The sequence below is a fragment of the Lucilia cuprina genome, chromosome 4 (genome assembly GCF_022045245.1).
Source record: "Lucilia cuprina isolate Lc7/37 chromosome 4, ASM2204524v1, whole genome shotgun sequence".
Lineage (NCBI taxonomy): Eukaryota > Metazoa > Arthropoda > Insecta > Diptera > Calliphoridae > Lucilia > Lucilia cuprina.
The window spans coordinates 81,940,229-81,960,934 of NC_060952.1; the positions used below are offsets into that span (position 1 = coordinate 81,940,229).

General features: G+C 31.4%; 3 protein-coding genes across 3 annotated transcripts in view; all 3 read right to left on the reverse strand.

The window, feature by feature from the left end:
- Nucleotides 1-2,957: 2,957 nt before the first annotated feature.
- LOC111678472 (protein takeout-like) lies at nt 2,958-3,811 on the reverse strand. The gene is made up of 3 exons (XM_046949126.1): nt 3,766-3,811; nt 3,382-3,704; nt 2,958-3,316 (listed from the first exon to the last, which is right to left on the reverse strand). Exons 2-3 carry the CDS (start codon nt 3,539-3,541, stop codon nt 3,009-3,011), a joined length of 468 nt encoding a protein of 155 aa, XP_046805082.1. The 5' UTR covers nt 3,542-3,704; nt 3,766-3,811; the 3' UTR covers nt 2,958-3,008.
- Nucleotides 3,812-5,976: 2,165 nt separating this feature from the next.
- On the reverse strand, nt 5,977-7,053 carry LOC124419473 (protein takeout-like). The gene is made up of 5 exons (XM_046949125.1): nt 6,959-7,053; nt 6,805-6,888; nt 6,592-6,742; nt 6,388-6,527; nt 5,977-6,322 (listed from the first exon to the last, which is right to left on the reverse strand). The coding sequence occupies exons 1-5, from the start codon at nt 7,020-7,022 to the stop codon at nt 6,021-6,023; spliced, it is 741 nt and encodes a 246-aa protein (XP_046805081.1). The 5' UTR covers nt 7,023-7,053; the 3' UTR covers nt 5,977-6,020.
- A 2,486-nt stretch (nt 7,054-9,539) lies between these two features.
- Nucleotides 9,540-20,706, reverse strand: part of LOC111678491 (protein takeout-like) — a 17,628-nt gene continuing 6,461 nt past the window's right edge. The window contains exons 2-9 of the mRNA XM_023439862.2: nt 19,732-19,966; nt 19,526-19,665; nt 19,156-19,449; nt 10,575-10,679; nt 10,429-10,512; nt 10,136-10,286; nt 9,924-10,063; nt 9,540-9,858 (exon numbers count right to left, since the gene is read on the reverse strand). Of these exons, the coding sequence (XP_023295630.2) occupies nt 9,557-9,858; nt 9,924-10,063; nt 10,136-10,286; nt 10,429-10,512; nt 10,575-10,679; nt 19,156-19,449; nt 19,526-19,665; nt 19,732-19,966 (1,451 nt within the window). The 3' untranslated portion in view covers nt 9,540-9,556. The remainder of the gene's footprint in view (nt 9,859-9,923; nt 10,064-10,135; nt 10,287-10,428; nt 10,513-10,574; nt 10,680-19,155; nt 19,450-19,525; nt 19,666-19,731; nt 19,967-20,706) is intronic.

Here is a 20,706-nt window from a genome sequence, read left to right on the forward strand (position 1 = left end):
CTAGTTCTGTTCTAGTTCTGTTCTAGTTCTGTTCTAGTTCTGTTCTAGTTCTGTTCTAGTTCTGTTCTAGTTCTGTTCTAGTTCGGTTCTAGTTCTGTTCTAGTTCTGTTCTAGTTCTGTTCTAGTTCTGTTCTAGTTCTGTTCTAGTTCTGTTCTAGTTCTGTTCTAGTTCTGTTCTAGTTCTGTTCTAGTTCTGTTCTAGTTCTGTTCTAGTTCTGTTCTAGTTCTGTTCTAGTTCTGTTCTAGTTCTGTTCTAGTTCTGTTCTAGTTCTGTTCTAGTTCTGTTCTAGTTCTGTTCTAGTTCTGTTCTAGTTCTGTTCTAGTTCTGTTCTAGTTCTGTTCTAGTTCTGTTCTAGTTCTGTTCTAGTTCTGTTCTAGTTCTGTTCTAGTTCTGTTCTAGTTCTGTTCTAGTTCTGTTCTAGTTCTGTTCTAGTTCTGTTCTAGTTTTGTTCTAGTTCTGTTCTAGTTCTGTTCTAGTTCTGTTCTAGTTCTGTTCTAGTTCTGTTCTAGTTCTTTTCTAGTTCTGTTCTAGTTCTGTTCTAGTTCTGTTCTAGTTCTGTTCTAGTTCTGTTCTAGTTCTGTTCTAGTTCTGTTCTAGTTCTGGTCTAGTTCTGTTCTAGTTCTGTTCCAGTTCTGTCCTTGTTCTGCTCTAGTTCTGTTCTAGTTCTGTTCTAGTTCTGTTCTTGTTCTGTTCTTGTTCTGTTCTAGTTCTGTTCTAGTTTTGTTCTAGTTTTGTTCTAGTTTTGTTCTAGTTCTGTTCTAGTTCTGTTCTAGTTCTGTTCTAGTTCTGTTCTAGTTCTGTTCTAGTTCTGTTCTAGTTCTGTTCTAGTTCTGTTCTAGTTCTGTTCTAGTTCTGTTCTAGTTCTGTTCTAGTTCTGTTCTAGTTAGGTTCTAGTTCTGTTCTAGTTCTGTTCTAGTTCTGTTCTAGTTCTGTTCTAGTTCTGTTCTAGTTCTGTTCTAGTTCTGTTCTAGTTCTGTTCTAGTTCTGTTCTAGTTCTGTTCTAGTTCTGTTCTAGTTCTGTTCTAGTTCTGTTCTAGTTCTGTTCTAGTTCTGTTCTAGTTCTGTTCTAGTTCTGTTCTAGTTCTGTTCTAGTTCTGTTCTAGTTCTGTTCTAGTTCTGTTCTAGTTCTGTTCTAGTTCTGTTCTAGTTCTGTTCTAGTTCTGTTCTAGTTCTGTTCTAGTTCTGTTCTAGTTCTGTTCTAGTTCTGTTCTAGTTCTGTTCTAGTTCTGTTCTAGTTCTGTTCTAGTTCTGTTCTAGTTCTGTTCTAGTTCTGTTCTAGTTCTGTTCTAGTTCTGTTCTAGTTCTGTTCTAGTTCTGTTCTAGTTCTGTTCTAGTTCTGTTCTAGTTCTGTTCTAGTTCTGTTCTAGTTCTGTTCTAGTTCTGTTCTAGTTCTGTTCTAGTTCTGTTCTAGTTCTGTTCTAGTTCTGTTCTAGTTCTGTTCTAGTTCTGTTCTAGTTCTAGTTCTGTTCTAGTTCTGTTCTAGTTCTGTTCTAGTTCTGTTCTAGTTCTGTTCTAGTTCTGTTCTAGTTCTGTTCTAGTTCTGTTCTAGTTCTGTTCTAGCTCTGTTCTAGTTCTAGTTCAGTTCTAGTTCAGTTCTAGTTCAGTACGAGTTCAGTTCTAGTTCAGTTCTAGTTCTAGTTCAGTTCTAGTTCTAGTTCAGTTCTAGTTCAGTTCTAGTTCAGTTCTACTTCAGTTCTGGTTCTGTTCTAGTTCAGTTCTAGTTCAGTTCTAGTTCAGTTCTAGTTCAGTTCTAGTTCAGTTCTAGTTCAGTTCTAGTTCAGTTCTAGTTCAGTTCTAGTTCAGTTCTAGTTCAGTTCTAGTTCAGTTCTAGTTCAGTTCTAGTTCAGTTCTAGTTCAGTTCTAGTTCTGTTCTAGTTCTGTTCTAGTTCTGTTCTAGTTCTGTTCTAGTTCTGTTCTAGTTCTGTTCTAGTTCTGTTCTAGTTCTGTTCTAGTTCTGTTCTAGTTCTGTTCTAGTTCTGTTCTAGTTCTGTTCTAGTTCTGTTCTAGTTCTGTTCTAAGTTCTGTTCTAGTTCTGTTCTAGTTCTGTTCTAGTTCTGTTCTAGTTCTGTTCTAGTTCTGTTCTAGTTCTGTTCTAGTTCTGTTCTAGTTCTGTTCTAATTCTGGTTCTGGTTCTGTTCTATTTGGTTCTAGTTTTGTTCCAATTCTAGTGCTGTTATTCTTGAGTTATATACATTTATTTTTTTAATTAAGTGAAACTCAAAATCAAGTATAGTTGTCAATTCTTAAGTACATACATATGTACATATATATCAAGTGGAAAAATGTCTACCCCCCAAACACTTAAGGTTGATCCGCTCCTGACTTTAACTATTAACATTCTAAACAGATTTTTTTAATCATTTTCTTCAGAAATTTTGATATACAAATATCTAATACTTATGTAATTTTCATATGGGACTACAACTGGAGCAAGATTTCTGTTTAGTGATAAAACTGAAAAAAAAACATGTGACTTTATTGTACATTGAACTAATTCTGATTCATATTTATGCCACCTGTTGTTAATTGATCATTAAATTAACTGTAAGTGTTAAAAGGTATTTTGTATTCAGGCTGTTGTTGCCAAAAAGGTAATAATAATTGTTTTACACAATTATTTTTATGGTTATAACTTAGTAATTTACCTAAGCCTCCTTTAAAGAGTTTTTTCAGAAAGTTTTATCTTGGGATTTTTACATTAAAAAATGAAATAAAATTCGAAACTCATGAAGTCTTAGGTCAATTTGTAGATTAAGTGGGATCCTAACTAGTCAACAGATTAGGACTTCTATTAAGAATCAGATTAGGCCTTACCCTATAAAAATCAAGTAATGTTTGTATGAAATGACCATTAAATATAAAGTTTAACTTTTAAGAAGTGTAAGTTTTTCCTAAGAATTTTTTATAAAAAAGTCATATTTTTTCATTGCATATTTAAAGTAAAATGGATAATATATTTATTTTATAGTTTTATAATGTATATATACATATTTAATAGAATAAAAATTTAATATTGTTTAGCGAAAAACTCTTCATAGGGATATTTCGAAAAGACATCATTAAAAATTTTCTGCATTATTGGTGTTAGACCATTAAAAAGTGAATTATGAATTTCATTAAAAATTTCCAACCAATTCTCATTAATGAAAACATTAATATTATTGGCTAAAACTTTATCGCCATTGAATAAATTATCAAAATTAAAAATGACCTTTTTCGGTGTAAGAGAACCAGTTAAATTTTCGATTTTCATATAAGTGCGACCATTTTTAACATAGCGGGAGCCAGTGAATTGTATAGCAAGGGTGACATCGTCTGAAAGGGATTAATGTTATATGCATGTAAATATATCGTGTTTAATATCCTCTAATTAAACTTACTCAATGTTATATCATGTTTTCCAATACCTTGTACTGGCAATACTATCACCTGACCTTTGACATTATAATCGCCTGTCATATGAATTACAGGTATTTGTAATTTAATTTCATGTTTGTTACTCAAATCCCTTTCGAAGCCACTGTAGGAATATATATACATTAAAAAAACCAATCTACATCTATGGCCTTGGCATCTTTCAGACCATTTAGTATATTATTTTTCATAATCAAATCTATATTGACGGGACTATTTGGGCCGGGTTGTATGTGCAACAAAGGCACACTTAAAGGATCAAGTTTTGGCAAATTAATAAAACCATCGCCTTAAAAATAAATCATATTTTCAATAAAATAAACTTTATTTCAAAAATCTAACTCACTTACCTGCATATTTATAATTTAAATAAAAATTAATACGTTCTTTTATACATCTCATATCCTTAAAGTGACAAGGACGAAGATTTCGGGCTAAAATACAAAAGCTTTAATATAATTTCACAAATTTTCACTTAAATTAACTTACGAAAATTTCCTTTAACATTTGCTATAACTACCATGAAAATGGTAAAAACTTTAAAAAATTGTTTGCTTTTTAACATTTTTTATAAAACGAATGTTTTCCTTCAAAATTCGAAATTACAACTGATATCTGTTTTAGTTTTAATCTCATTTTTATATTAGAAAAATTTAATTGTAAGTGAAATATAAAAATTATAACTTATTTTAAATTTGATATTTATAATTCTCAAATGTTCATAACTTATTTCTATATCAATAAGTCGTTACATATTTTAAATTTGAAATTTATAATTCTAAAATCTTCATAAATATAACATTGAAATATGTAGTAATAATAATATAAATTATACTTTGTAGTTAAATTACATCAGAGTAGTATTTGTATGGATATTGTTGGCATATTGGTTAAGAGCAAATGTTATTTCTAGTAACATTCATACATTCTATAGTATATCTATTGTCGAAACTTCATTCTTTTCTCTGGTCGTGAACGCATTCTTTTCAATAATAGAGTATATGTCTATAATCGAGACTATTGTCTTGTCTATAGTCGAGACTATAGTCTTGTCTACAGTCGAGACTATAGTCTTGTCTATAGTCGAGACTATAGTCTTGTCTATAGTCGAGACTATAGTCTTGTATATAGTCGAGACTATAGTCTTGTCTATAGTATTGTCTATAGTCGAGGCTATAGTCGAGACTATAGTCTTGTCTGTAGTCGAGACCATAGTCTTGTCTATAGTCGAGACTATAGTCTTGTCTATAGTCGAGACTATAGTCTTGTCTATAGTCGAGACTATCTTCTTGTCTATAGTCGAGACTATAGTCTTGTCTATAGCCGAGACTATATTCTTGTCTATAGTTGAAACTATAGTCTTATCTATAGTCGAGACTATAGTCTTGTATATAGTCCAAACTATAGTCGAGACTATAGTCTTATCTATCGTCGAGACCATAATCGAGATTATAGTCTTGTCTTTAGTCGAGACTATAGTCTCATCATTAGTCGAGGCTTCAGTCTTGTCTATTCTCGAGAGTTTTGTTTTTCTTGTTTTGTCGATACTTTAGTCATGTCTATAGTTGGTACTTTAGAACCTTTAGTCTATAGTTGATACTCTACTCTTGTCAACAGTCGAGACTATAGGCTTGTCTATTGTCGATAATATACTCCTGTCAACAGTCAAGTTTATTATAGTCAAGATTTCAGTCTTGTCTATAGTATAGACTTCAGTCTTTTCTAAAGTCGAGACTTCAGTCTTGTCTATAGTCGAGACTTCAGTCTTGTCTTCAGTCGAGTCTTCTGCATTGTCTATAGTTGAAAATTTTAGTCTTGTCTGTATTTTGTCTAAAGTAGTCTGAATAAGAGAATATAGTCTTTAAGACTACAGTCTATTCTGCAGTCGTTTTTATAATCTTATCAATAGTCGCAGCTTTAGTTTTGTCTTTTGTCGAGGCTTCAGTATTGTCTACAGTCGAGACTTTAGCCTATTCTAGACTATACTATAGTCTCGTCTTTAGTCGATATATATTATTGTCAATAGTATAGATTTTATTCTTATATATAATTGAGACTTCTACCTTGTTTAAAGTCGAGACATCACTCTTGTTTTAGTCTATAGTCTAGTCTATTCTATATGCTTGAATTTAGAATATAGTATTATCTATAGTCGATTATTTGAGTTTATAGTCTTGTCTATATTCGAGACTTTATTCCTGTTTATAGTTGAGACTTTAGTCTTATCTATAGTCTAGACTATAGTCTTGTTTAATAGTCGATGTCGTCTTTACTATCGACGAGGCTTTGGTGTTCTCTATAGGTGAGGCTTCAGACTTGTTTTTGGTAGAGACTTCAGTCTTGTCAATAGTCGAGACTTCAGTCTTGCCTATAGTCGGAACTTCAGTCTTGACTATAGTGGATATTTCAGTCTTGTTTAAAGTCGAGATTTCAGTTTTTTCTATTGTCGAGACTTCAATTTTGTCTATTGTCGAGATTTCCGTCTTTTCTATAGTGGAGACTTTAGTCCTGTCTATATATATGTTTTTTAAACGCTGATCTCAAAAAGTATTTTTTAAGAATATTTATTTCTTTAAATATTTACTCAAAAAAAAAACTTATTAATTTATTCGATAAAATATTTATCATAAGGATATTTACTAAAAACATCATTAATAACATCCTTAAATATATCACCAAATGCCTTGCATATAGAAACACGTACTTCGGCATAAATTTCTTGCCAATTTTCGTTTAAAAACAAATTCATATTATCACCTAAAGCTTTATCGCCATTAAATAGATTTTCCACCTTATAGAACATGCCCTTAGGTTCAGCATCCGAATTCATTTCCTCAATATGCATATATATTGCACCATCTTTTTCCATAGGTGTTCCAACAAAATTCATAAAAATTTCAACATCAACTGCAAAGATAAACAAATGCTTGGATATTTCATATGATTAATCATTTACTTAAGGATATATTTACCCATAGTTATATTCGATTTACCCGTACCCTTAATGGGTAATATCAAAATTTTACCATCAATTTCATAATCACCAACTACGCTCATATAATCGGAATGCAGCTTAATGCTATGTTTACCAGTTAAATCTTTGCCAAAACCTCTGTTAATAGATTTATAAATGTTTAATAAAACGCTAAAATTTTTTAAAAATATTTAAATTTTACTTAATTTGAATTGCCTTTAGTTTTTCAAATCCATACAAAAGATTATTTTTCAATACCAAATCCAAACTAACAGGACTTTCTTCACCCTGATGTATTTTAACGGTGGTAGCATTCAATGGGTTAAGTGAATGTAAATTTATTGAGTCATCACCTGCGAGTTAATAAAAGTATCAGAGATTTATTAAATAATTATTTTTTAGGTTGAATACTCACCATCTAATTTGTTTTGAAACAATGAATTAATTACATCTTTAATACATTCTGAATCCTCATATTTGCAAGGTTTAGGATCATCAGCTTTAGGAGGAAATATAGAATAAAAACAAAAATTAGCACTTAATCTCCCGCAATCCTTTTCTGAACTTACGAAAATCGGCTTTAATACTCGCAAACACTGAAATTACTAGAATCGTAATAATTTTTAAAAACATTTCGAAGTTAAAGCAAATTGATATGATTGCGTTTTAGTTTGCAAAGATGATCTAGTTTTATATACTTAGCATTAAATAGTTGTGTCAATAAATTGACATGTGCTTGATATTAACATGTTGTAACTAATATTAAATGAAATAATTAACTAAATAAGGCATATTGACATGATTTAAAATAATAATAGTCGGTTTAAGTTAAAATAGTTGCAGGGTTTGGCACACTCTTAGTTTGAAGTCGGAACTTTAATCTTGTCTGTAATCGGGACTAGAATTTTGTCCATAGTTGAGTTTAAAGTCTTGCCTATAGTTGAGTATATAATTTAGGATTCTCTAAATCGACTTCTGAATAATCGAACAATTAACATTTTGTCGAAAATCTAAGTCGACTATTTTGTTCCAAAAAAGTCAACAACTCGACTATAGTCTATGAAAAAAGTCGAAAAGTCTAAATAAAAGTCGGAAAGAGTCGAAAAAATAAATAATCGAGAAGAAAAAAGAAAATGTCGAAAAAGGTCCAAAATAGTAGGAAAAAGTCGAAAATAGTCGAAAAGTCGAAAATAGTCAGAAAGTCGGAAAAAGTAAAAAATAGTTGAAAAGTCGAAAATTTCGAAATAAAGTCGGAATAAGTCGAAAAGAGAGGAAAAAAGTCGACAAAGTTCGGAAAAAGTCAGAAATATTCGAAAATAGTCGGAAAAAGTCGAAAAGTAGAAAAATGTCGGAAAAAGTTGAAAATAGTCGAAAGAAGTCGAAAATGTCGAAAAGGTTCCAAAATAGTAGGAAAAAGTCGAAAATAGTCGTAAAGTCGAAAATAGTCGAAAAAAGTAAAAAATAGTTGAAAAGTCGAAAAATCGAAATAAAGTCGGAATAAGTCGAAAAGAGTCGAAAAATGTCGACAAAGGTCGGAAAAAGTCAGAAAAATTCGAAATCCGTCGAAAAGTAGAAAAATGTCGGAAAAAGTTGAAAATATGCGAAAGAAGTCGAAAACAGTCGAAAATATTCGTAAAAAGTCGAAAATAGTTGAAAAGTCGTAATAAGTCGAAAAAAGTCGGAAAAAGTAAAAAGTAGTCAAAAATAATTGAAGAGTAGAAAAATCTCGGAAAAGGTTGAGAATTCGAAAAAAAAGTCTAAAAGTCGACTTTTAATTAAATGAAAAAGTCGACTTTTAACTAAATGCAAAAAAAGTCGGAAAAAGTCGAAAATACTCGAAAAGTCATAAAGAAGAGTCGAAAAATTTTGGAAAAAGTCGAGAATTCGAAAAAAAATGTCGAAAAGTTGACTATTTATAAAATACCGAAAGTCGAAAAATCGACTCTTTATAAAATAAATAATTAAATGAAAAAGTCAAATAGTCGACTTTTAACTAAATACAAAAAGTCGAATTTTCCTTTCAACTATAAAACCCTAATATAATCTTACCTATAGCTGTGACTATAGTCTTATCTATAGTCGAGACTATATACATATAATCTTGCCTATTGTCGAAACTATAGTTTCGCCTATATACGAGGTTTTATCTAAAGTCGAGATTGTAATCCTGTCTATGGTTAGGTTTGGTTGAATAGACTGATCACTGCCAGGAGTAAGCTTTACTTGGGTGCCCTCTGTTACTTTTCATTGTCTGTAAAGAAAGACAGTAAGAGAGACAGAGGAGGATAGATAGAAAAAGATACTGCCTAACTGGTCTAGAGAAGAGATTTGTCAACCGATATCCTAGTATGTATAAATTCATATCTATAGTATTATCTGTAGTCAAAACTATAATCTTGTCTATAGTTGAGACTGTTGTTATAAACTCGATATATCCCATCTGCTCCGATTTATGGGGTGTGCGTTTCTCATTGAAGGCGAGCTATAATAAGATGGCCTCTTTACATAAGTCCAGATTATTCCACTTCTTATTAGCCTTCTGAAGATAGAATCTAAAGATACTGCTCTTATGTACGAGATTACTAACTAGTTCATAGTCGAGACTATAAAGTTGTCTACAGTCGTGACTCGTATATTGCAGAATTTATAGTCTTGTCTTCAGTCGTGACAGTAATCTTACCAATTATCGTATCATATAGTCTTGTCGTTATTCGTAGCTCAAGTCTTGTCTATAGTCGAGTTTATAGTCTTGTCTTTAGTCGAGTCTACAATATTATCTAAAGTTCTTCGTATTGTAACTAAAGTTTTGTTTGACATACAATTCTACAACGATACGACATCGATTGTGAATTGGACAAATATTTTTTTAATGCAATCACCTATACCCTATAAAAGCAAAGATCAATTCTAAAATCATTTTGTCGTATAAAAATAATAATTTCAACAAAAACAGTAATTAAGATAATTAATTATAATAAAAATTAATTATGAAATTAATTGATCATAAATTGAATAAATCAAATAGAAAAACCAACTACTTAAGTAGCAGCGAACAACAAATACAAAATTTTAATTGTTGAAATAAATAAACACATTCTTATTACGAAGAGTATTTATAATCTTTATGTATTTTACTTAAAAAACAAATTATAATATTTATAATTAATTTATTCGATAAAATATTTTTCATAAGGATATTTACTGAAAACATTATTAACAACATCCTTAAAGATATCACCAAATGCATTACTTATCGAAACACGTACTTCGGCATAAATCTCTTTCCAATTTTCGTTTAAAAACAAATTCATATTATCACCTAAAGCTTTATCGCCATTAAATAGATTTTCCACTTTATAGATCATGCCATTAGGATCAACATCCGGATTAATATCCTCAATATGCAAATAGGTGGCACCATCTTTCACCAGCGGAGTTCCCACAAAATTCATATAAATGTTAACATCAACTGCAGTAGAGAATATAAATGTTTGAATAATGATTGAAAAATTGTATTCATAGAGTAACATTTACCCATAGTTATATTCGATTTACCCGAACCCGTAATGGGTAATATCAAAATTTTACCATCAATATCATAATCACCAACTACGCTTATATAATTGTAGTGTAGTTTAACGCTATGTTTACCAGTTAAATCTTTGCCAAAACCCCTGTTCAAAAATGAGATTTTTATTTTTAGTAAAAACAATCAAATTTTTGAAATATTTATATATAATTTATACTTGACTTTAATTGTCTTTTGAGTTTCAAGTCCATACACAAGATTGTTTTTCAGATTAAGATTCATATTAACAGGACTTTCTTTACCCTGTTGTATATTAACGATTTTAACACCTAATGGATTAAGTTTTTTCAAATTTATTGAGTCATCGCCTGTGTTTAAAGGAAAAAAAAGAACTTTAGATTTCGAGAATTCTAAGGGGTTGAAAACTTCCCTGAAAACTTCCTGGATTTTATACAGAATTTTCATACTTATAACACGTTTTGAAATCCTTGTTTTTCAACCACCACTTACCATCTAATTTATTCTTAAACAATGAATCAATCACTTTTTTAATACATTCCGTATCGCCATATTTGCAAGGTTTAGGATCATTAGCTAAAGGACGATATATAGAATTAAAAAAACAACATTCACGAATCCTTAAACGAACAACTTACGAAAATCCGCTTTAATACTCGAACACACTGAAATCACTAGAATCGTTATAACTATTTTCAGAAACATTTCAAAGTTGAAGAAAGCAATTGAACCGTTACGACGTTACCGTTGATAATAAACTTAAACTGATCTTATTGTTGAACATAATCTACTTTTATATAGTTGTACATATATTTTTTTTTATAATTCACATTGACTAATTAATATTAAATGAGTTAAATTAACTAAATAAGGCATTTAGTAATTATTGATTAAATAAGTCGAAACAGTTAGAGAACTCGTTAAAAACTAACGACACAATTATAGCGTTAATTGATGATTATAGTGTTTAATAGTTCTTTTGCATTTTTTCTTCATATAAATTAAGTTTTTTGTTTTTCATAACGCCATTAACTCTTTACTTAGCAATGAGTTAATATGCTAATTTAATAACTGTATAAGCCATTGAATCGAACGGTTAATAGAACTAAAATCCATATCATAAGAATATTTCGAGAAGACAGCATTTAAAACATTTCTAAACACTTCATCATAATTTTTTACTAATGTTTAAGCCATTTCAGTTCCCTATATATGGTTATTCGTTAATACCATATCTAAATTAACGGGACTATGTAATCCTAGTTGGATTTGTTTAGGTAGATTAATCGCTCCGATCGCCTGGAAATGAAATAATGTTTGCGAAAACCACCCAGTAAAAACTCTCATTACCATGTTAGGGTTTAAAATGCTAAAATTTACTTACACAATAGCATTTTAAGTCATTATTTTAACACAGTGATGTCATTGGAGACAAGTACTTACCACAAAACGATTACAAGTAATTAGAAAAAGTTGTCATTGTAAATCACATGAAAAAACTTATACAGCTTCTATATCTTTACTGGCAAGACGACTAATGAATTAGAAAGTATTTATATAATACATTATTAGTAAGACCTTACTAGACTACTCCTATGTAATCCAGGCAATATCTAGTAGTCATTGAAAGTTATGTTGATAGGTAAGTAATTACAATTGAAAGTCATTACACAGTTTTTGCTGGGCATGTTGGAGAATCTTCGAGTGATAGGAGGTATCCGTCGTCCTTAGCAACTAACTAACTAACTAACTAACTAACTAACTAACTAACTAACTAACTAACTAACTAACTAACTAACTAACTAACTAACTAACTAACTAACTAACTAACTAACTATCTAGTAGTCATTGAAAGTTATGTTGTTAGGTAAGTAAATACAATTTAAAGTCATTACACAGTTTTTGCTGGGCATGTTGGAGAATCTTCGAGTGATAGGAGGTATCCGTCGTCTTTAGCAACTAACTAACTAACTAACTAACTAACTAACTAACTAACTAACTAACTAACTAACTAACTAACTAACTTACTAACTAACTAACTAACTAACTACCTAACTAACTAACTAACTTACTAACTAACTAACTAACTAACTAACTAACTAACTAACTAACTAACTAACTAACTAACTTACTAACTAACTAACTAACTAACTAACTAACTAACTAACTAACTAACTAACTAACTAACTAACTAACTTACTAACTAACTAGGACAGTAAACCTACATTACATCTTGTTCCCTGCAGAGTACCTCATACGGGATATATCTTATATTATGAGTTATATTTCGTTGGTATCTCGGTAGTTACCGTTTCTGCGGTCCACTTGAGAACAAGCTCATATTTACTTGTGACGCTCATTCCCCGACAGCCGGTTCTACGTACCGGAATGATCCGAATTATTCGGCGAAGGTCTGTCAACCCTAGCAAAAACAATACAATTTTCTGCTGCGGAGCAACATATTCCGGCATTGCTGCTCCACATCCTTTTGGTCTGTGCCGGAATTGAATTAAATCCCTGACCATGGTTCTGCACAGTTTTTTCATCCAGTTGAGGAACTGCTCCGGAGTTAACCACCATCTCGAGTGATCGAAAATTTCCTCGCCCCATGCTACTTACTACAACAACTTGTGACGCATCTGTAAAACAGTCCCGATCATTGAAAAGATCTCTACTAAGATATAGTAGTTTGTATTTTCGAAAGGCTAGAGAGTGTTGTACTGATTCCTCTAATATAACCGATCAAAATTTATTAGTGATGCATCTCTCAAAAAGTTCCGATCATGGAAGAGAGCTCTATCAATATAGAGTAGTATATGCTCTTGTATGGCTAATAAGAACGTGTTGTACCAAATCAAAAAGTGCCCAGTAATTAAACTCGTAAGAATCCTAATCGCGTTCTTACTAAAAGGTAAGAGAGTCTTTTTCTATGCGGGATCAGTTTCAATATTCTATATTTGACCACCTGAGTTTCGCCTCTCACCCTAAGTCCAGTCATCTATTAATTTTGATAATGTCAGTGACAGGGTAGTGTGCATATACCTTTGCGCCCGTGTTAAGTCGAGAGCCTTTGGATGCGCATTCATCAGATATTTCACATCTCCGGATGCCCTCATGTCACCGTGATTAGTTGTTTATAAAAATAATAAAACTCATTTATATTAAGTTTATAACAACTTAATATTGATTTAAATTTTAGAGGTGTTCGGAAGTGCCACTAATTACTTAAGATAAGCTTTTAAACCCACAATCGGCAACTCCTATAAACAGTGCATTTACTTGATCTGTGCATTCGATTTCGATCTTACCTTGTATTTTATTCCTAAGTAAAAAATTCTTGGTTTCTTTAATTCATTCCGCATCTGTATATTTTCAAGGTTTGGGTTTATCAGCTAAAAATAATAAATAAAATTTTAATACTTCACAACCGATTGCAATTATTTCAATAACATACGAAATTCTCCCTGATCTATCAAACTCACTTTGATCACTAAAATCGTTTTTACAAATTTATAAATCATTTGAATCATCAAATGCAAATGCTCAAGGTTTCACTTTATAAATGAACTAAAACTATTTCTAAAGAATTGTTACTTTTATATAGATTAAGAAGTGGAAATTTTGTGTCAAAATTTGTGTATTTATTAGTTGTATTATATACAATATTTTTAAATCTACTGACTGAGACAAATTAGTGAATATAATGGGACTTGTTGCTTGTGACTTTAGTAAACAAATAGTTTTAACAAGTTAATTACATGTTGGGATATTAGAGGAAGTTTAGTGGAAATTCAATAAACAGTTGAATACAATTATAACGAATTAATCATATATCGTTAGAGAGCCTACAACAAAGATTTATATAAATAAGGAGAAGCAACTGTAATTAAGCTTAATAAATCCGCCTGGGTCCTTAGCAGATTCTAATTTGTTGTATAATAACGCAATAGGACCCAAACGCTTGTAATAGGTGTGTTTTTTTCACAATTTCTGATTTCGGTTGTAGGGTTCACAAAGAATTCAAATATGTAGTGAGTGTCATGAGGACCTTAACCACATGTTGAACATTTGTTGCTCCACCCCGATCTTTTCTGACATTCCTTATAGAAGTGTGATTTTAAAGTTTTGATGTCGGCCCGTTTTCTCGCGCAGATGATCCGTTACAGTCCTTAGGTGGAATTTTAGCAGCATTGAATGTCTCTGGATCAGCAGAATTTACCATTGACGGATCAATCGTTTTATACGTAGATAACAAGATTTTTATCCATACCCCAAGTGCTGCCAGCTAGCGCTTTGAGAACTTTGTTTCTACTTCGCAATGTGTGCGTTATTGCAGGTGGCATAAGCATTTGAAATCGAGTACACGCCTTATGGAGATGCGAGAAGTTTAGATAGGTAGAAGTTGAACAAAACCGGCTATAGTATTCCACCTTAAAGGTACATGTTTAACACTACGGGGCTTGAAGCATCTATCTCTAAACTCTACCAACGACTGACGGCCACGCAGATAATTTACGATCCATGTCTTCGTGTTGTTGGACATAAGTGGCAGTGGCGGTTAATGCTATGGTGGTGCTATTAATTTTGCGAAAACCAATGATTAAAGATATATCGGCCTGTATGATAGTCCCTACGTCGCTGTAAACGAAAGTGAGATGTTTGCATCTCGGAAGTTAAGCTACGGTAAATTCAGATGAAATGCATTTTGTTACGTCAGGTGGTTCAAAAAGACCATTACGGAAGCACTTCGATATTAGTTAACCCAAGAAGCTATATTCACAAAGTCATGCTAAATTTAGCATACATCTAATAAACTTAAAACCCGATGTAATGAATTGACTTAATGATCGATCGATCAATAAGGATCTCAGTATATATATAGACTGTCTTTCAAAATTTACTTTATATATTTGATATTTGATTCTGCATAGTGTAATATAAGACATTTACTTGTTTTAGTTGAAAATAATTAATTCTAAGATCGGGGATCATTCCCTAAATCAGTTTTTTTTCGTAATAAGTATATTCTAGTGTATATGTTACAACCTTTGAATAACAATCTAAAACTGAAATTAAACAATAATAATCATTTGAAATACATACGAGGGTTCAATAGTAAAATTTACCAATAATTCCTATATGAGTTTTTGGCTGCTGTAAAAGAGCCGTGGATATCAATAAGACACACATTACAAGGGGGTCGGTGGTCACATGTTACAACTAGCTGCAAAAAGGACCAGGATACACGTGAGACTGTGTTGGGTACCATAGCATTGTAATATTCGCGGAAACGTGATCGCAGATAATGTTAGATTTTAATAAAGGTATAGTTCTGTAAAGCCCCTCTGAAAAACTCCACAAACCGATCCTGGCACACTAGGTCGGATTGCAGAGTTCCTAAGGCACTATGGCTGAAATTAAACTCAAAAGCAACCAAAATACTATTAGAGCTAGACAGGAAGAGTATAATAGGTGAAATAACTGATCACTGCGGATTTGGGCCCTTTAAGGGAAATTGGGCCGACAACACGCGGGAATTTTGTAGGTTGTGTGAGGACGAGGAGGAACTGTAAACAGTAGGGCATATCTTATGCAGCTGTCACAGAGTCTGAGACTGAAATGGCTAGGTAAAAAACTCCACGATGAACGGGGAGGTGTAGCATAAGGTGATTTTTTGGGTTTCATTTGTCCGAGTAACGGACAAATTCCATTGGCCGTCCAATTCCTTTTGTGTAAACCTTTATGGGGGGAAATTCTTACTCTTCTCACCTTTCTATGTAAAATATTTCACCATGAACTGAGTGATGAAGCAGTAGGTGATCTTTTGGGTTTTATCGGATAACGGACAATGGAGATTTACCATCCATGTCTAATTTCTTTTTGTAAATCTTTACGGGGGATAAATTCTTACTTTTCTCACTTTCTCTCTCTTTATTTCCTTTCTTCTCTCATTTTTTCATGTTCTCTATTCCTTTGAATCTCTGAGTGGATGTATACAACTTGGTATACAATTTTAAACTAAATTAAAAGAACAAAATATTGAGTGAATAAAATATGAAAGTATAGGTGGTGGTCATGCCCCCATAATACAACCAGGGATATGTTATCCGAGTAAATGAAATGGCTAAGATTACTCTGTAATCCTCAAGAAGACCCTTATTGCACTATTCAGCGATTCTTCCGTTATATAGTATCCGTTTAAGACCGACCACTTTACGAAATACAACATTGCTGTGTAATCGAGGGCGTCAACGACTATTTTTAATATTTATGAGTCCAAATTATTATTGCATTTTTGAAAATTTCTTAACGACTCTCGTGTTTTAAAAATGTTTTTATTTTCTATTAATTCCGCTTATTAACTATAACGTCATTAATACATAAAATTAATAATTATCTATTAACAATCTGTCAGATTACTAATATGAATGTAAATATAATTTCTTTAAACTGTGTTTGCTAAACGATTATTAAATTAAAAATAATTCCTAAGGTGTTTTATTTTGTTTATTAATAATATTTATTACAGGTTTTATGATGTGATATAAAAACAATAAATTAAACTTAAGGGAGGATATCAGACCAGTTATTACTCTACGTTTTACTATAAAAGATCTAATCGAAAACTAGTCTGATAACCGATTCCTTGACTCTAGAGTTCAATGCTAAACGATGTAACTAATTTTTTATATAAAAGATCCTTATGACTTTATAAGTTCATATGTATAATCTAAAGAGATCAATCATAAAATTAAATTAGATTCAGTTTTCTTTTTAAAATCAAGGAACTTTAAACCTAAATCGGGAAACATATTTCAACGTTTTACAAAAACTAGAAGTGTCTTATAAATTTTAAATTGAATCTAAGGAAAACTTAAAATTCCCTAATGTAGGGCATTCATATTTATTATGTAATAAATGGTTCATATTTACTTTAAATCAAAGTCTTAATTCTTTAATGTAGGGTATTAAAATTAATCACTAAATAATTGCTAAATTATTTAAATAAACCATAAGTGGAAGGGTTAATGCTGGGAGAAAACTTTTAAATACCATATACCCTAATTAAAGTATATTATAAAGATTTCTATTTTTATAATTTATATAAAGTTAATTAAATTATTCAATAGAACGCAAAAAAAAGAAATTTTCTTGTTTCTGGGTCTTCAATATATGTAGAACTCAACGCCCACTTTTTTCCCCAATTTAGAGCCATCCTTGTAGCAACGGATTCCATCTGGTATTTGCTCTTATATTTCGCTTGACCATTACATTCTTCAGCATATTCTGTTCACCAGGTGGCTCTAGATATCTCCAAGGCTTTAAATAGAGTTTGGCTATTAGTGTCGGTAATAAGTTTTGAAATTTTTCATAGATCGGACTATACGATTTGTTTACCCTTGGGGATTATCTTACCTTGATTAATATTCCCTCATGTTGGTGCTACTGCAATCACAGAAAAAAAATTGTCTCCAGTGTTTCAAGTCTCCCGGGTCTATAAACTGAAAATGATCAAATGAATTCTCGAGCTTTTCTCGGCATAAGTAGACATGAAATCGATCTAGAGCTCCACATAATCTGGTACCATGGGTAGCCCACAGTTTCAAAATTTGTCTTGTCCGGTTTAAACCCAACTTAGAGGGAAATGGAATTTGGTTTAAGGACTGATGTACGTTAAAGTTTACAATTTTGGATTAGTTCGGTGCTGTTGCCGAGATAATAATTATCTCGCAGGGGAGTGGCTTTGAGACTAAACATTGAAAACATGTTGGTGTTAAGTGTATATGTTATGGAAAGAATGTAGGGTTATTCGGACCTTACCTACCTATATACCCAGACTGAGTATGTCGAATCGTGTCGAATTAATGAGAAGTGTGGAGAAATTAAATTGATTTTTCCTTCCCTGCCCAGATATGTTCAAATCCTTGGCTTTTTCGATGGACTCAAGTTTTGGTCTACCAACACGCCTCTAGGATATATTGGGTGCTTGAGCAAAGTAAGTGGATACGTGGACCAGTAGAACCCATGTATAAGATATACAAAAGGGCGGTGGTGAATTATCTAAAATATCATTGTGTGGTGTTCACATAAAGCACTTCGATTTACACGCCGGTCCTCCCGGTGGCATGTTACCTTTATTAAATCTCCACCTTGGTTTATTGCAATCCCGGGGTAAAAAAGTGCCACTGAGATGGCCCTGTTCTTGTTTGTGGTTGCGCGAGCTTTAAAAGGTTAAGTAATACACTGGAATGGGTTATTAGATGATAGGGATTGCCTGTTATTCACATTAAGCATTTTGATTTCTATTTGAGTTATAGATAGGATTTCATCAAACGAGTTCGAGATTAATTTAGGAGTATCGCAAGGCAACGTTATTTCCCTTATTGTATTTCTTATTTTCATAAAGGACTTTCTATGTTAAATTTCCAATTCTATGTACTATCTTAAGGCCCAATATTGGCTTAGGTGTATTTCTTCGGATTTGATGTAGTATAAATCCATCTATCAACCTTTACTCTCTTGTCATTCTTATTCATTTAATTATATATTATTATATTGAGACAATCAACCAATCGACTTAATAGCAATATTAATATTAAGGAATCAGGAACTCTCTTTAGGGTCAAAAGATGCATTCAAGTCTCTCGGTTTTTGAACAAAGACATTTGAATATTTGTTGTGTTAGTCGATTTTAGACATATAAAAAGTTACTTTTTAAAGTTACTTTTAAAGCGGGGCAAAGAGCTCCCTTTCACTCTTCTACGCTTATAAAGCCTTTACTTATCTTAAAGTACAAATAATTGTATTCAATTACTTCAATTACAATTGAAATGTAAGCGAGTATAATTGATTTAAATGTAATTGAGATCCTCTAGGTCTCGCAAAATCCAGAGATTTGGTTTATTTTTAACTTAAACTTGCACAAATATTTAGCGATTAAAATTTCTTTTTTAAAATTCTCACAGTGTAAGTAATCTATGTATAACATAGAAAACAATTTCTACTTCCTATTAATTAATTACAAAACTTCATAAAAATATTTTATTATTATAAAATATATGCAATTGTATTTATTAATAAAATTCCATGCTTGTTTGTCTTTATGGTATTTCATAAATCACAGTTTATACTAATTTTAATAAAAACAATTACAATTTTAATAAAAACAATTACTTAATTAACTCAACATTAGTTATAACACCTTAACTATTTATTCGCTAAAATATTGTTCATATGGATATTTAGTGAAAACATGACCAATAACACTATGAAATATTTTACCAAATGCTGAACCAATCGAACCGCTTATTTCACTATAAATTTCGGACCAATTTTCATTTAAGAAAATATTCATATTATCACCCAACACCTTGTCGCCATTGAATAAGTTATCGATTTTGAAAATCATTCCTTTGGGCACGGGTTCCAATTGAAATTTATCGATTTTCATATAAGTGGCGCCATCTTTTTCCATGGGTGTAGTTGAAAATTTCATTATAATATCAACATTGACTAAAGATTTTTAAGAGGGAAAAACACTTTAGTTTATATATATCTAACAGTTTCTTCAGAAAGTCTTTTAACTTACGCATAGTTATGTTGCTTTTGCCAGTTCCGGTTATGGGTAATACCAATATTCTACCCTTAACACTATAATCTCCCACAAGATCTAATTGCTCTGATCTAAGGGTTAATTCATGGTTTCCTTTAATGTCTTTGCCAAATCCTCTATTAAGTTTATAAAAAAAATATTGTTTAATTTATTTAAATTTTTATTTTAATTTCTTTACTCACTTGACTTTCACTACTTTGGTATTGGAGAGACCATGTATGTTACTGTTGGTAAAGGTTAAATCAATATTGACTGGACTTTCAGCACCTTGTTTAATAGAGATCTTTTTCACTTCCAACGGATCGATTTTAACCAAATTTATCGAACTATCACCTTGATTTTTTTCTTTTAGAAAATATTCTATGGTTTTAGTTAAACATTCACTGTCACCATATTTACAGGGTTTAGGATCAGTGGCTGTAAGAGAAGAATAATATTTGCTAAGAAAAATAACGAATTATTTAATTAATTTTATAACTGAAGACAAGCTAGCAGAATTTAAAATTTAAATATTTTTTTCCATAGCTACCCATTGTCTAGTCTATAATCTAGTATAAAGTCTGGTCTTTAATCTGGTCTAAAGTTCAGACTTCTAAAGTCTATAATTTAGTTTATATTCTAGTCTATAGCATAGTTTAGTCTATAGTCCACTCTATATTGTAGTTTATAGTCTAGTCCATAATCTTGTTTATAATCTTTTCTAGTATACAGTCCAGTCAATAGTCTAGTAAATAGTCTAGTTAACAGTCTAATCTAGTCAGTATACTCTACAGTCTATTCTATAGTCTTGCCGATAGTCTAGCCTGTAGTCTAGTCTATAGTCTTGTGTATAATCTAGTCTACAGTCTAGTCTAAAGACTAAATATAGTCTACAGTCTAAAGACTGGTATCTAGACTTGTCTATAGTCTACTCTATATTCTAGTTTATGGTCTTGTTTATAATCTAGTGTATAGTCTACTCAATAGTCTAGTCAACTGGTCTGTTGTTAGTTAGTTTGTTTGTTAATTAGTTAGTTTGTTAATTAGTTAGTTTGTTAATTAGTTAGTTTGTCTAGTCTATAGTCTAGTCTTTAGTCTAGTTTATAGTCTAGTCTATAGTCTAGTCTATAGTCTAGTCTATAGTCTAGTCTATAGTCTAGTCTATAGTCTAGTCTATA

Excerpts from the sequence above, each read along its gene's own strand:
- LOC111678472 (XM_046949126.1), bottom strand. The coding sequence starts at position 3,541 with ATGTATATATATTCCTACAGTGGCTTCGAAAGGGATTTGAGTAACAAA. Across the intron at positions 3,317-3,381 it reads AAAACATGATATAACATTGA|ACGATGTCACCCTTGCTATA; the intron begins GTAAGTTTAATT and ends AATCCCTTTCAG.
- LOC124419473 (XM_046949125.1), bottom strand. The coding sequence starts at position 7,022 with ATGTTTTTAAAAATTATTACGATTCTAGTAATTTCAGTGTTTGCGAGT. Across the intron at positions 6,889-6,958 it reads GAGTATTAAAGCCGATTTTC|CTGATGATCCTAAACCTTGC; the intron begins GTAAGTTCAGAA and ends TTCCTCCTAAAG. Across the intron at positions 6,743-6,804 it reads GTTTCAAAACAAATTAGATG|GTGATGACTCAATAAATTTA; the intron begins GTGAGTATTCAA and ends ATTAACTCGCAG.